Source organism: Borostomias antarcticus, assembly GCF_949987555.1.
Source record: "Borostomias antarcticus genome assembly, chromosome: 29".
NCBI lineage: Eukaryota > Metazoa > Chordata > Actinopteri > Stomiiformes > Stomiidae > Borostomias > Borostomias antarcticus.
This window is the reverse complement of record NC_140262.1, coordinates 1,802,181-1,817,533: the sequence shown is the minus strand read 5'-3', so window position 1 is coordinate 1,817,533 and position 15,353 is coordinate 1,802,181. Positions and strand designations below refer to the sequence as shown.

The window sequence follows — 15,353 nt, the reverse complement described above, 5'->3', positions numbered from 1 at the left end:
GGTCCTGTGGGGTCTAAGCTGATAATAATAATATTATAGCCTAGAGATATTACTATTGTTTTAACAGACGACATCGATAAACATAAACACAACATCAACGTTCACCTTCAAAGTCAAACAAACAAGATAAATAATGATGATTAAAAAAAAAACAAGTTAAATGTTTATCTGCGTAGCCTACCTACTGTAGGACTGGAATGAGGAATTGAATAGTGCACTGTAAGGACAAGCGATGACAAGAATTACAATGTACCTGAACTGGTTATATATGGCATATAAACGTCATATTCTCTGTACTTTTCTAGCCTGTACATACATACTGTAATGTGAAATGCAGAGGTGTGGTGGTCAACAGTTTCAGCAAACACAGTAATAAGCTACTGTCAATTGCTGTGAATTATATAATCATGTAGGCTAAAATTGTAGAATTATATTAAATAATACTGTTAAATACCAATATAAAGCAAAGTAAAACATATTCATTGGTTGCAAAGTTTAAAATGCGACGTACATTCCTTTATATGTGAAATAAAACAATGCAATGGAATTGTTTCATATGAGAATTTCAGAATGGTACAAAGTGTTCACAGGGAGTCTAAAAGGGACCTACATCTCAAATTAGAATGAACCTTTTAAATAAAGGACACATAAATGTCTGTCCATGTCTATTGTAAAGCCCTGTGATGCTGGCAAGAACAAAAACTCGACATGTACCCCTATAAGTCCCTGTACCTCCTGGACTTTGAACCTGGAGGAACCGGCCCCCCTGCTGTGCAACAGCGTAGCCTCAGCCTGGGAGCATCGAACCCAGGGTTGCCACGGGCCGACCAGCTGGGGCTGCATCTATACAATTAGTGCAATCTGTCCATTCAGACTCTCCGACTGGCTACAGACTAGCATTTGGGTTAGCTAGCTAGCGCGCTCAGAGTGCTGGCAGGGAAGGAGAGCGCTCTTTGTGTTCTGGAGGCGGTTCAGAACCGCATTCTCATATTGAGATAGGCCTGTCAGTGCAAACGCTGTCCACAGATCACAAGGGTGTCCTCTTGGTCTAATGTTTGACACTTGGGCTCTGGGGTAGTGAGACTCCCAGGTTCGATCACCAGATCACATGCGTGTCTCATAGCCAGTGGAAAACGTGTCATTTTTCCCATTCGCAACCTAAGTAATGATGTGATCTGCAAGAAAGACTATGGTTGGAATGTTTGATATAACACTTGGTTGCTTGTTCGTCAGTCAAAGACGATGATTTCTGTTTCAGGTGGAGGTACAGTACCGTATGCCGTGTTCCTTCTAACATCGGCAGGGGGATTGATCCATCCACGGAGAAAACAAGTCTGAGCACATGCCTTGTCTGCTCAGCAGGGTCACTGAATTCAGGTCAGTGCACAGGGTCAGACACCTCTAAAGTTACACACACACCCTGGTGTAAACAACCTGGGTAGAGGCAACATATCCGTCATAAACACCCCACCCTCAGGGGAGTAGTGTGTGTGTGTGTGTGTGTGTGTGTGTGTGTGTGTGTGTGTGTGTGTGTGTGTGAGTGTGTGTGTGTGTGTGTGTGTGTGTGTGTGTTTGGTTTTCGGGGGGGGTGTCAACAAACATCCAGATCAGCAGTCTTGGTGCTGGTTGCGGCAGTGTGACCTGAAGACTCAGGCCAGAGCAGAGCTCAGGAGCTTTCTCAGTAACTGGCCAGAAGCTGATCGCAGGATCTAAATACTTAGTAACGGATCACACTTGCAAGAGGCCGTTTGAGACACATTCCGATTTGAAATTGACCAGCAGATGCTGTCTGTTCTTGGCGGCGCCGGTTAATGCATCATCATCACCACCTCCGAGGCTGGTTAATTATTGCTGTGCCCTCTGTGATTTATTAATGGAGGTTCGTCCGTGGTTCACTCTGTGCATATCTCCTGGGTCCGCCGGCAGGTGTGGCCACTGAAGACTGAAGGACCTGGTGAGCATCGCTGGGAGAGCCGTAGATCCACGTCTCCCAGCCTGCCCGAGCTGAGAGACGACACGGGCCGAAGAACAGGCGAGAAGGAGGAGGAGAAGAAGAGACGAGGAAGAGGGGACGCGGTGACAAAAGAAGAAAGAGAGAGGTCGGAGCATGGTGCACGCCGCCGCAATGGCCTATGGGAGGAAGCGGGCGCCGGTCCTTCCTCCTGATGGAGGATGGGGCTGGATGATCGTGGCGGGCTGCTTCATGGTCACCATCTGCACACGGGCCGTCACCAGGTAAGACCAACTACCCCCGCCGCCCACGACCCTCGACTTTACCTACAGCGTCCCTTTTTTTTAAACGCCCAAGTGGTGAAGTGACAAGGTGGATGTACTCTAAAAGTGTATTTTATGCAATTGTACAGTACAGTTTTTACATCTGTGGTGGTTAAGTGCATATATCTTGGTATAATATGAATGTGTACTGGTATAGTATTCATGTGTATTGACTACACCTCTGGTATCATGACCTGGTCTCCTTCCTGGGAGAAAGCAGGGTTCCCCAAGCCAAAGTCACGTGTGTCTGTGTGTGTCCTTAGATTCAGACTGTCAGCCAAGTCTATGTATAGTTCATCCAGGAGTGAGTCAACTAGACTATGTTACCAGACTGACACAGAGAGGAAATTAGTCTTTCTGCCACCTAGCTCCGGTTACACGAGAATGTCCGGTTACACGAGAATGTCTTGTAAACAACAAGCAGAACCCGTTAGCAGGAAGCAACTTTAAAGTAAGGCCTTTAACCTGCCAAACAAAGCCTAACCTTGACCGTTTGTTTTGAAAGTTTCAACTGAACCATTAGCCATCGTCTGTGTATAGGCTACATGTAATTGCACCGGATTTTGTATCAAATAGCTTGAGTTAAATATATTTGACCCAATGGGAACCTTGTCCTAAATATCCTCGGGGAGGTGGACTGCTACAACCAAACACGTGCGCACACACGCGCGCGCACACACACACACACACACACACACACACACACACACACACACACACACACACACACACACACACACACACACACACACACCTCAGTAGTATCTCTTATCTCCATGGATTGTTTGGTTTGACAGCATCCTATGGTTCATCAGGTTCCTCCAGTTTGCTCTTTGGTAAAGCACTATTCAGGTGACTTTGTTGACATTGTTGCAACTGGAGCTTAGGAGGTGGTTGAGTGTGTGTGTGTACCTGTGTGTATGTGTGTGTGTGTGTGTGTGCGTGTGTGTGTGTGTGTGTGTGTGTGTGTGCGCGTGCGTGTGTGTATATGTATGTGTGCGCGCGTGTGTGTTTAGGTGTGGGTGTGTGTATATGTGTGTGTGTGCGCGCGTGTGTGTGTGTGCGCGTGTGTGTGTGCCTGTGTGTGTGTGTGTGTGGGTGTTTGTGTGTGTGTGTGCCTGTGTGTGTGTGTGTGTGTGTGTGGGTGTGCGTGCGTGTGTGTGTGTGTGTGTGTGTGGGGGGGGGGGGGGGGGGGTCGGGGTCTGCGTGGTGTAAGTACAGGAGGTGCCTGTCAAGGCAAGAAGGAGTAGAAGAGTAGGATAGAAAGTGTATTTTCCATGTGTAATAAGTACAGGTACTTTGGAATTCTTGTCATGGCTTATCCTCACAGTGTCAGCACTAATCACTTCCTCATTCCAGTCCTAGGTATGCAGATAGACATATAGAGGAATGTGAAGTTATGTGTGAACAGACTAGTAGTGTCTGTCTATTAAGTCTTCACCTAGTCTCATATTTCCCTCTTTGTCCAAGGTTCCATACTAGTGACCATAGATATTTTTTTGTCTTCCTACAGTACATGTTTCTAGTTTATAATTTTGATTTGATAACTGCCTATCTAGTAGTTTAATGATAGCACTCTATAAACAAACATACCCCCATATAAAATGACAAAACCCTGATTAAGCTGTAAGCTGTGTGTGAAGCTATAAGATTGGTGTCATCGGCAAACAGGATAGGAAGAAGCACTTTACAGGCATAAGATAAGTCATTAATATAGACCAAGAATAGTAAAGGTCCAAGGATGGAGCCCTGTGGTACCCCAGAGTGAATTCTCAATTTTTTGGATGAGCTTCCATTTAGATAGACAAATTGCTCTCTATTTGCTAAGTAGTTGGATAACCATAAAAGGGCTACATCCTTGATCCCATATCTATCGAGTTTGGAGATAAAGATTGAACGGTTGACCGTATCGAATTATTTGGATACATCTAAAAAGAGCAAATTTATTTTCATCTAGAGCAGTAGAGATGTTATTGATGAGTTGTAATACTGCATAGTCTGTAGAGTACTTCTTCCTGAAGCCATTATACAAAATGTTATTCACAGTTAGATGGTTTAAGATTCTCGTGTACACGAGTCTTTCTATGATTTTTGGGAGACGGGAGAATAGATATTGGGCGGTAATTACCAAATTCTATAGGGTCACCTGATTTAAAGATAGGTATGACTTTGGCAATCTTAAATTCTTGAGGAATGACACCCGATTGGAGAGATAAAGAAAAAATATGTGCTAGTGGCTCAGTGATATGATCAATGACTTGTAATTTCAACAAAAACAGATTCAACAGTAGTTTTGTGTTGACTGATATCCCTTTTATGTATACAATTATAATTGTCTAGCAGATAAATCAAAACTCCACCTCCTGCTTTGTTCTTTCTACAGGAATGGAAAGCATTGTATTGTGAGAAAGAATAGAGACCTGTGATATCATCCTTGAGCCATGTTTCAGAAAAAGCCATAACAGAGAAAGAGTGGTTTAAATTGAATAAGTAAGACGTCAAACGGTCATCATTTCTGGGCAGACTGCGAACATTCAAATGCAAGGAGCCTGAACCTGAGGAGTGGTGTGATGGCTGCTCCTGGATCAAATTGATGAACTGATCGTCAGAGTAATATTGACATGATACATTAGCATTCCTCAAGCCATCACAGTTCATATCAGGATTATAGAGTTCATCAGCCTGTCATCATTATCAGTACTACATGTGATGAAAGGATTAGAGGATATAGAATTGGCCTTACAAACAGTGGAAATGTCTCCAATGTGTTTTATCTTTCATTCACATACACATACATTGGTATAAGGTTACACAGTTCACCTTTTGGCATAAGTTATGCAAACCACCTTATGCACAACATGTAGTCCAGCGGCCAATCCAGAGTTTGGTCCAAACATTAGCGGTACCAGAATGTAGGGTCAAATAGGGTCGATATGAGAACTTTAATACACAGTAACCTCTCCAGCCTTGGACTATGTCAGTCGGCCAGCCCTGTTTGTATGTGGGATCTCACCAACCAATCACAGCCTGTAAGACCGTCACAATGGTGTTGGATCCCTGTCAGCTGGTGTGGTGTTGGAAGTCCTTCCTGGAACCATTGCTATGGCCTGCCTCTTCGGCAGATTGAACAGTATTGTGTTTGTGTGTGTACAGATGTGTGGTTCCGCCCGACCACGCGTGTTCTCAAGCCCTCCCTGGAGAACATGTAGCTCAGGCGTCTCTCAGATTCGCAGTGAGGGATCTGGTCCTCTCTCCCCAGCCCTCTCTCTCTCTCTCTCTCTCTCTCTCTCCCCCCCCCTCTCTCTCTCTCTCTCCCCAGCCCTCTCTCTCTCTTTCCCCCTCTCTCCCCGAACGAGCCCTCTCTCTCTCTTTTCTCTCTCCTAACCAGCCCTCTCTCTCTCTCTTTTCTCTCTCCTAACCAGCCCTCTCTCTCTCTCTTTTCTCCCCTAACCAGCCCTCTCTCTCCCTCTGTTCTCTCTGCCCTAACCAGCCCTCTCTCTCCCTCTGTTCTCTCTGCCCTAACCAGCTCTCTCTCTCTCTCTCTCTCTCTCTCTCTCTCTCTCTCTCTCTCTCTCTCTCCCCTAAGCAGCCATCTCTCTCCCTCTGGTCTCTCTTACCTAACCAGCCCTCTCTCTCCCTTTTCTCCCTTGTTCTCCTCCTAACCAGCCCTCTCTCTCTCTCTCTCTCTCTCTCTCTCTCTCTCCCCTAAGAAGCTCATCTCTCTCCCTCTGGTCTCTCTCTCTCCTAACCAGTCCTCTCTCTCTTGTGCTGGGCTGCTGTTTGTTCAGGTGCAGGCAGCAAGGGGTTGGGGGGGGGGGGTTCTAACACGCCTCGTTAAACACCATCCGGCCCTCTCCAAGCAGACCCCTCCCCCCTGGTCCCCCTTGTCCCTTCAACCATCCCTCTCTCTCTCTCTCTCTCTCTCTCACATCTCTCTCTTCTCAGTCCGCACTGCACACACACGACCGTCTCATTTACCACGTGTCTGGGCTGTACACACTTCACGCGTAGACGCTGTGACATCAGCAGGTGGTATAGCGCAGGTATACACACGGACAAACAGTTCTTCTTTATCTAAACCAGTACGCCTGCAACTGATTGACTTTCGGAGTACATCCACGTGGTCAGTGGGGGGGGGGGGGGGGGGGGGGGGTCATCACAGCCCACCCTAGCCCAGGTCCGTAGGTCTCCCCTCTGACACGCTTGCACAAGGTCGAGCTGTTGCATCACGACCCCAGGGCCTCCCTATCTCTGTGTGACAAACTGCTAATTACGTAATACTGGAGGTTCACACTGTGATCCCACGGAAACATGTGTCTGTGTGCGTGTTTGTGTGTGTGTGTGTGTGTGTGTGTGTGTGTGTTGTATACACGTAAAAGGGGGGTTGGAGGCGACCAAAACAATTTTTTACCTCAATTCACGTTTATGCTTTATTCAAACTGATGTAAAAGCTGTACAATTACAACAAATTCAAAATGAAAGTACACATGTCTTTTTCAGTCACCCTCACACCACTGACTGTATCATTTATGAGATTGTTCATGTTCTCCTCATGCTTCTGTGGTTCTCCATCGGTGGTTGCTGTTCCATGTTCTCCTCATGCTTCTGTGTGTTCCTCCATCGGTGGTTGCTGTTCCAGATGCATCTCCATCTTCTTCGTGGAGTTCCAGTTCCACTTTGGGAAGGACTACTCTGGTACCGCCTGGATCCACTCCCTCGTGGACTGTACCACCATGCTCTGTGGTAAGACTGACAGGACACACACACACACACACACACACACACACACACACTCCCTCGTGGACTGTACCACCATGCTCTGTGGTAAGACTGACAGGACACACACACACACACACACACACACACACACACACTCCCTCGTGGACTGTACCACCATGCTCTGTGGTAAGACTGACAGGACACACACACACACACACACACACACACACACACACACGCATGAAAGCACACACACTTTTATCGAGCGATTATTTATTTTTTCTCTTATCTGCTGGTATGCTTCTGTTAATTTGAAACATTAAATGCATTAACCAAAGTGATCAATGTCTGCAGCAGGATCACAGGTACTAAACACAAAAGTTGTCTGATTTGTAGAACACACCGTTGTTAAGGAAATCAGAATCCATCCTGTCTGACAGCACCCACCTCTTGTACCTAAAGTTTCAGATCTGGCCTCTGGGTTCCTGCTTCAAATACCCACTAGCCAAAACCAACAGAAACTGACACTGACACACTTCTTCACACCCTCAGCGATTGCACTGTTCAATTCCAATAGCAAAAGGTAGAACCAGCTAATCTAATCGTTTTCTTTTAGTCCAGCTTTTTTTAGTCCAGCTCTGTTCTTAAATTTTTATGTGTATTATGCGTTGTGATATTGTGTGTTGTGTTTTTACTGCTGCAAAATCAATTGCCCGCTGGGGGACACTTGACACTGTGCACACTTGGCAACACTACCCCTAACTATACCCCCCCCCCCCCACATAAGCCTAACTATTAATAAACACTATCCACTATCCACTAGTCCTGACCCTAACTCTAACCTCAACCAGTTGTAGTATGTTCAATGTTCAAATACGCTGGAATGGTACCGTATGCTGTTTGCAAGGTAGTGGTCAGCTGAGTAGGAGGTTTTGCCAATGAAATCAAATAAACCAGTGATGTGTCCTCCCAGTACTGACCTCCCAGCTGAATCTGACCAGGACTCCCTTCCAATCCATTATGCAACCTCTGGTCTGCTACTAACTGTCTGTATCTTTGGTCCACTCAAATAGTGTCAAAAAAAGTGTCAAATAAAGGAGAAGCAAAAAATATCTCTGGTCTGGTGGAAGCTTAGCCCTGGGCTGTGCTAAAAAAGAACTTGTGAGAGAATGTGGGCTTTTTATGTGTCAAGATGTTGGCTTGTGGATAGTTATGCGAACAGTTAACTCATCAACCAACAGTGAATATTCAGTCATATTTGTTAATGTTCAGTTGTTGACATTTCAAGTGGAACGTTAACTTACCTGTGTGTGTGTACAGTACGTGGGTTCATGTGCCGTGTGTGTGTTCATGTGCTCATGTCTTGCAATTCCCTGATGATGGGTCACTCATCCTTCTTGGCGACTTCAACATCCGGAGTGAGAAATTGGAACCTCTTATCTCTTTCCTCTCCTCCTTAGATCTTCACCTCTCCTCTTCTCCTCCTACTCACAAAGCCGGCAACCAGCTGGATCTCATCTTCACTAGACACTGTTCCACCCCTAACCTGTATTTCATGTCCTACTCCCTCTCCCTCCCTTCTTCCCCTGTAATTCCTCCTCCTATCCCCATGGCTACTACCCGTAGCCACCTCCGCTCGCTCTCCCCTACTGACCTATACTCTTCTGTTACCTCAATCTTCATATCTCCACCAGAACAACCTCCTGGACCTCCACCAGTCTGGGTTCAAGGCTGCAAATTCCTGCTCTACAACATCAGGATAATTCGTCCTTTCCTCACTGACGAAACATCTCAGGTACTCATCCAGGCCCTGGTCATCTCCCACCTGGACTACTGCAACTCCCTCCTCGCTGGGGCCCCAGCGTCAGCCATTAAACCTCTGGAACTTGTCCAGTAAGCTGCTGCTCGCCTGGTGTTCAACCACCCCAAGTTCTCCTACACAACTTCCCTTCTCCGTTCCCTACACTGGCTCCCTGTAGCAGCTCGCATCCAGTTTAAGACTCTGGTACTAGCCTACAGGGCAATGAAAGGAAGAGCTCCCTCCTTCCTCCTCCAGGCCATGGTCAAACCCTACACCCCCTGCTGACCACTACGCTCTGCTACCTTGGGGTGACTTGTTGCCCTGTCACTCCGAGGCCCCTGCGGTCGATCGACACAGTCACGGCTCTTCTCTGTCCTGGCCCCGCCGTGGTGGAACGAACTGACTTCAGGACAGCAGAGTCGCTGCCCGTCTTTCGCCGCTCAAAAGTCACCTCTTAAGCACCTATTGCATTTTTAGTTTGCTATTCTTGCACTTTGCCTTCAGCACTAGATTATGCTCTTAGTCACTTGAAAGGAGATGCACTTATGAGTTCTGGTAAGTTGTAGTGCATTGGCTTTTCCTACATTAAATGTATGTATTGTAAGTCGCTTTGGGTAAAAGCGTCAGCTAAATGACTGTAATGTAATGTGCCGGCACGTTTGTGTTCCTCCTGTCCACAGCTCCGCTGGGCAGCTTCATAGGGAACCGGCTGTCTTGTCGCGTGGCTGTGATCATGGGAGGGTTCCTGTCCTCCACCGGCCTGGTCCTCAGCTCCTTCGCCTCCAGTCTGGAATACCTCTACCTCACCCTGGGGGTCCTTACAGGTAGGCCTTTTGGAACAGGGCTCGGGCGGGACACCTGAACTCGACCTCCCCTATAGGGGGTCCTCACAGGTACGGCCTTTAGAACAGGCACCTAGCAGGACACTTCACCTCTACCTCACCCCGGGGTCCTCACAGGTAGGGCCTTTAGAACAGGCACCTAGCAGGAGACTTCACCTCTACCTCACCCCGGGGTCCTCACAGGTAGGGCGTTTAGAACAGGCACCTAGCAGGAGACTTCACCTCTACCTCACCCCGGGGTCCTCACAGGTAGGGCCTTTAGAACAGGCACCTAGCAGGACACTTCACCTCTACCTCACCCCGGGGTCCTCACAGGTAGGGCCTTTAGAACAGGCACCTAGCAGGAGACTTCACCGCTACCTCACCCCGGGGTCCTCACAGGTAGGGCCTTTAGAGCAGGCACCTTGCAAGACACCTCACCTCTACCTCACCCGTGTACAGTTAGGTTCTGTATAACAGGAAACTCGCTGAACATCTGTCAGCATCAAAGTAGTGGTCTGTAAGCCACACAGGCACTTAGCAGGCCAACTATCAGTAGTAACATGGTAGGGGTCCTTGAGCCACCCAAGCACCTCTAAGGACACCCACACTCAAGTGTTTAGAAGTGTCGTCGTATGTATATAATAGACTTCGTTCTCCCACTTCCTGTCCAGGCGTGGGCTTCGCCCTGTGCTACACCCCGGCCATTGCCATGGTGGGCTCCTACTTCTGTGAGAGGAAGGCCCTGGCCTACGGCATCGCCATGTCGGGCAGCGGCATCGGGACCTTCTTCCTGGCGCCCGTGGTCCAGCTGCTGATAGAGCACTACTCCTGGAGAGGGGCGCTGCTCATCCTCGGGGGCTTCGTGTCCAACCTCTGCGTCTGCGGCGCCCTGCTCCGTCCAATCACGCTGCGCGAGGAGGAGGAGCCCCGCGGCGGCCCCACCACCGTGCTGCCGCCGGACGCTGAGCGCGGGCCGCCGTCGTACGCCGTCAAGGTCGCCGTGGTGACAGAGCGGGACGACGGCGGCGCCCTCGCCCGGCGTTGTCTGCCCGGCAGTGACGGCGGCGGCCTCTGCTTCCTGTCCAGTCGGGAGTACCGCTTCCTGTTGCTCCCTGACTTCCTGGGTCTGGCCGGCTCCTTCCTGTTCCTGGCGAGCGGGTGCAGCCTTCCGTTCGTCTACCTGGTGCCGTACGCGCTGGACGCGGGCGTCAGCCACCACCAGGCCGCCTTCCTCATGTCCATCCTGGGCGTCATCGGCATCGTGGGGAACATCACCTTTGGCTGGCTCACCGACAGGAGGTAGGGAGGAGCTGTGATCTTGCTGTTGCTGTTGTTTTAGTCTCAACGCCAGACCCATGAGAGTTCTTTCACTGATACACTACGTAATCCACGCTAACTGTCTGCTGTGGATGATGTAGCATGTCCGTAAAATATTCTCTCTCCTATGATGCTTTTAGCCTCTCTCACTCTGAAATGTAATTTAATGTAATGTATTGCTTTATAAATGTTCTTAGCCGGTAGACAAACATACTCCTGGAGCTTGCTCGATCGCCTTGTTGAGAGGGGTCAGGGAAGAATTTTTACAGCTCACTTATCTGGCCCCCGGGTGATTACTGTTTTTTTGCTTCCCTCTGGAATATGTAGAGAGTGGGTCGTATGCCCACCTCCCTTGTTCTCTGTGAAGCGCATTGTGTTGCCTCTGGGTATGAAATGCGCTATACAAATAAAGCTTTGATTGATTGATTGATTGAACTACATTACTGCATGCTGCAGATCTCTCTATGGGTCTGGGACACTTCATGCAAAAATCTGGTGTCAAAAATCCTGGCAATTCATTGGTTTTGCAGGAATCCCTGCGACACCAATCAGTAACAACTTTCACGATCAGGCGTTCCCACCCATAGATATGCCCCGCCCCTCTAACCTGGGCTAGTGCCTCTCATTTGCTGCTACGACCTGTCACTCTTTCAATTTTGAACCGTCGATACGCCCTCAGAATACCAGCTTGGGCGGCGAAGTGGCACAGACTCTATAGGCTCTGTGCACCAGCTTCACTACTTCCTGAAAGTCACTTGGCATCTTTATTTCCTGTCCAATATGATTGGATTAAGTGATTAATCAGGTGTGCGCTGGGTCTGCCGCACACCTGATTAATCACTTAATCCAATCATATAGGACAGGAAATAAAGATGCCAAGTGACTTTCAGGAAGTAGTGAAGCTGGTGCACAGAGCCTATTATGTAATATGCAGAACGCAGCGATTCAACGTAATATTTGAGTCTGGAGAGAGACTACTGTTGTTTAGGATAGAGTTCCCAACCTTTGCAGGGAACACCACTCACTGATGTACGGCTAGCAACAACGGTACGTTCATATACTGTACCACGGCGTCTTGCGGGAGCTCTTCCTTTTCTGTGGTGGTGAGCCAACACAATGTCTTAAACGCTCACACCTGGAATGGTATTGGTTGTTCCCTGGAGTGGAGACACACATTTACAACACCGCACACATGGGGTTGGACATGTGGCAGCAGGATCTGCATTGCACATGTCACAGCGTGCTATTTCACAGTGAGGAATGTTTTCTTGTTGCCGTCTGGACTCGGTGAACCGTGACCCAGATGTGACCTGTTACCTCATATCACCTGGCAGATCTACATCTTCATTTACGACTTTACATACGTTTTCATTTTCTACTTTACATACGTTTTCATTTTCTACTTAACATACGTTTTCATTTTCTACTTTACATACGTTTTCATTTTCTACTTTACATACGTTTTCATTTTCTACTTTACATACGTTTTCATTTTCTACTTTACATACGTTTTCATGTACCTAAACCTTTGGCAACACAGATGAACAATCTGTCGTGCTAATAAAGCGAATTGAATTGAATATTGAACTCTCCAGCCACTGATATATGTAGAGGCGCTGACCCAGAGTCAGATTCCTCTGACGGCACAGCGACAGCTGAACAGCCGATGTCCTCAGAGGCGCTGACCTGGTGCCAGTAGAAAAACCCAATGGTTTATTGTTGGTTTAGAAAGCATGTACTGTATGTAGATACTGGTCAATGTGGAAATAGGGAACGCATAGTGACCTGACTGCCCCCCCCCCCCCCCCCCCTCTCTCTCTAGATGTCTGAAGCCGTACCGTACCGTGTGCTACATGGTGGCGGTGGGTCTGGAGGGGCTCTGCTGTCTCTTCATCCCCCTGCTACGATCCTTCGCCCTCCTGGTCCCCTTCTCGGTCCTCTATGGCTACTTCGACGGAGCCTACGTGGCCCTCATCCCCGTGGTGACCTCGGACGTGGTGGGAACACCCTACCTGTCCTCCGCCCTCGGCATCGTCTTCTTCCTGCACGCCATCCCTTACCTGATCAGCCCGCCAATAGGAGGTGAGCTCCCCCGGCGACGCTGTGGTCTATCGCAAATCATCGGCATGTCGGCGGGCCAGTGACAAGAATGTCGGCTTCTTCGTCTCTAGGAAGACGAATATATATATATAGGATAAATTAGCTGACTCATCACACCTGTAAGAGCTTCATCCAGCTCCTATTAAAGATATTATAAGATAAAATTAACTTTAGTAGGGGGGAGGGTGAGCTAGTTGTGTGAAAAAGACACAGAGTTCTGATATTGTCGGCTTCTTCGTCTCTAGGAATGAGTCCTGACATTGTATCTCATCAGTGTATAACTTAAACACTTAAGTGGAGACGCGGAAGTGTAAAGTGGCGTACATATAACATTTAGTGTACTCCACATTTGAATATACAATAACTGGTCTCAAGTTTATATACATGTATATATCTCTCCCCCTACCCCCCCCCCCCCCCCTCTCTCCATTCACCCTCACTCATCCCCTGACTGTCATCCCTTGGGTCTGATGCTCATCCCTCTTCCCCCTGCTCCTGACTCCTCCCCCAGGCTGGCTGGTGGACACCACGGGCAGCTACACGGCCACCTTCTTCCTCAGCGGTTTCGCCCTCATTTCCAGCTCGCTGGTCCTCGCCACGGTCGCCGGAATACGCTGGTGCCGCAGGGCCACGCCCCCGCTCGCCGTCGCCTCGGACACCAAACAGGATCTCCGCCCACCGAGCCAAGAAGGCTCTTTTAAGCCCCGCCCAGCTATCCCAGCTGCAGACTGCTATATAGCCTTCAACAAGGAGGCCAAACTCTCAGTCAACCACACGGTGGATTCTTAACATCGGACGTTTTATGCTTTTTTAATTTTGTGTCATACCAAAGTGTACTGTATCGTACTGTGATCAGTGAAGAGTGTTTTGGGGATGTAGATAAGCTGCCTTATTGCGATGATTTTGAGACAAGTCACCATAGAATGTGTCTTTGAAACTGACCAACACTCAAAGCAGCATTTGCAACCAAAATATACAGACTATTATCACATTTACGGCGCATTTTCAGTGTGACATGCTGTCACTCATGTGCCTTTCTCTTTCAGGGCAATGGAATCTGTTTTATTCTCCTTGTTCCTTGTCATGTGCGAATGGTGTAAAAAAATAACCTGTCTGTGATGCACTTGTAATAATGTGCATTTCTGAGGATACTGGCTGTTATGTAGTACCTGGTCCAGACAGGAGAGGGCAGTCATGATCCAAAGCTGATTACACCAACTTGTAATCAGTGAAGCATACATGATTAACTACTTTGAGTAAAAAAAATCATGTCCTTTGGGCATTTCCATACATATCATGTTATTATGTTCATCTTATTTTGGTATGATGAACAGAATGGACAGTAACAGTGCGTGATTTGTCCTACGATGCAGTTATATCAGGGTTCAGGAACGCTGTGCTGTTCTACATTAGAACAACGTCTACAGGGAGCCAGACCTGGGTCAGATACACAGATCAAATACTCAGAAGTATGTGAGCCGTGTTTGATTGATCTCAGAGTGTGCACTGAAAGGACTGGTCCCTTGGCTTCATGGCACAGGGTGAACTAAATCTAGTCACCTGAAGTGTTAGATGCTATTTGTTTATAGTATTTCACTAAGGTCTGTTGGAAACCTCCAAGGCTCGAGGTCAGACGAGATGGAGGGTGGTTCTGTTGCCTGAAGGTCTGTGTAGTCTGGGATGTAGTCTGGGATGTAGTATCACACAAGGCCAGGATAAATTAGCTGAGTCATCACACCTGTAAGAGCTACATCCAGCTCCTATTAAAGATATGATAAGATAAAATTAACTTTGGTAGGGGGGGGTGAGCTAGTTGTGTGAAAAAGACACACAGTTCTGATATTGATCAGGTAAGACAGTTGGACTGGTCTTGTGACTGTATCTTGGTGATTTTCCTCCAGATCGGTGGAGGTCAAGGATAGGGTTATATAGAGGTTAACTATAATATTGACAGGTGTGGGACTTGGCCCCAATCCTGTGTAACTGTATGACAGGTAGGCCAAGATCACACAATGTATTCTAATAACTGACTTAAGACTGTTACAATATGTAATAATTCAGGTAAACTCACAACAACACAAATAATTAAATTGAATGTTGATTTGTCTTTTTGTGTTTCATTCAATAAAAAAAAAAATGAAAACTTGTTTTTATTGAATGAAAGTACATTACAGATGAAGTGCCATCTTCAAGCAGCATAACATGCAGTAGGCTACAATACTGTACATTGATATGCATCAACTTCATGAATATAAAGAGATATTACACACGCATTCCAAAAACACTAGGCTATGGATGTTTTTAGACTTGTACTGTAA

At 47.5% G+C, this 15,353-nt stretch overlaps 1 protein-coding gene across 1 annotated transcript; it reads left to right on the top strand.

Moving 5' to 3' along the window:
* Positions 1-2,107: 2,107 nt before the first annotated feature.
* Positions 2,108-13,824, top strand: slc16a12b (solute carrier family 16 member 12b; the record flags this gene model as incomplete). The annotated part of the gene is made up of 6 exons (XM_084459837.1): positions 2,108-2,235; positions 6,914-7,017; positions 9,475-9,618; positions 10,290-10,917; positions 12,758-13,017; positions 13,547-13,824. 6 exons carry the CDS (start codon positions 2,108-2,110, stop codon positions 13,822-13,824), a joined length of 1,542 nt encoding a protein of 513 aa, XP_084315963.1.
* Positions 13,825-15,353: the final 1,529 nt, after the last annotated feature.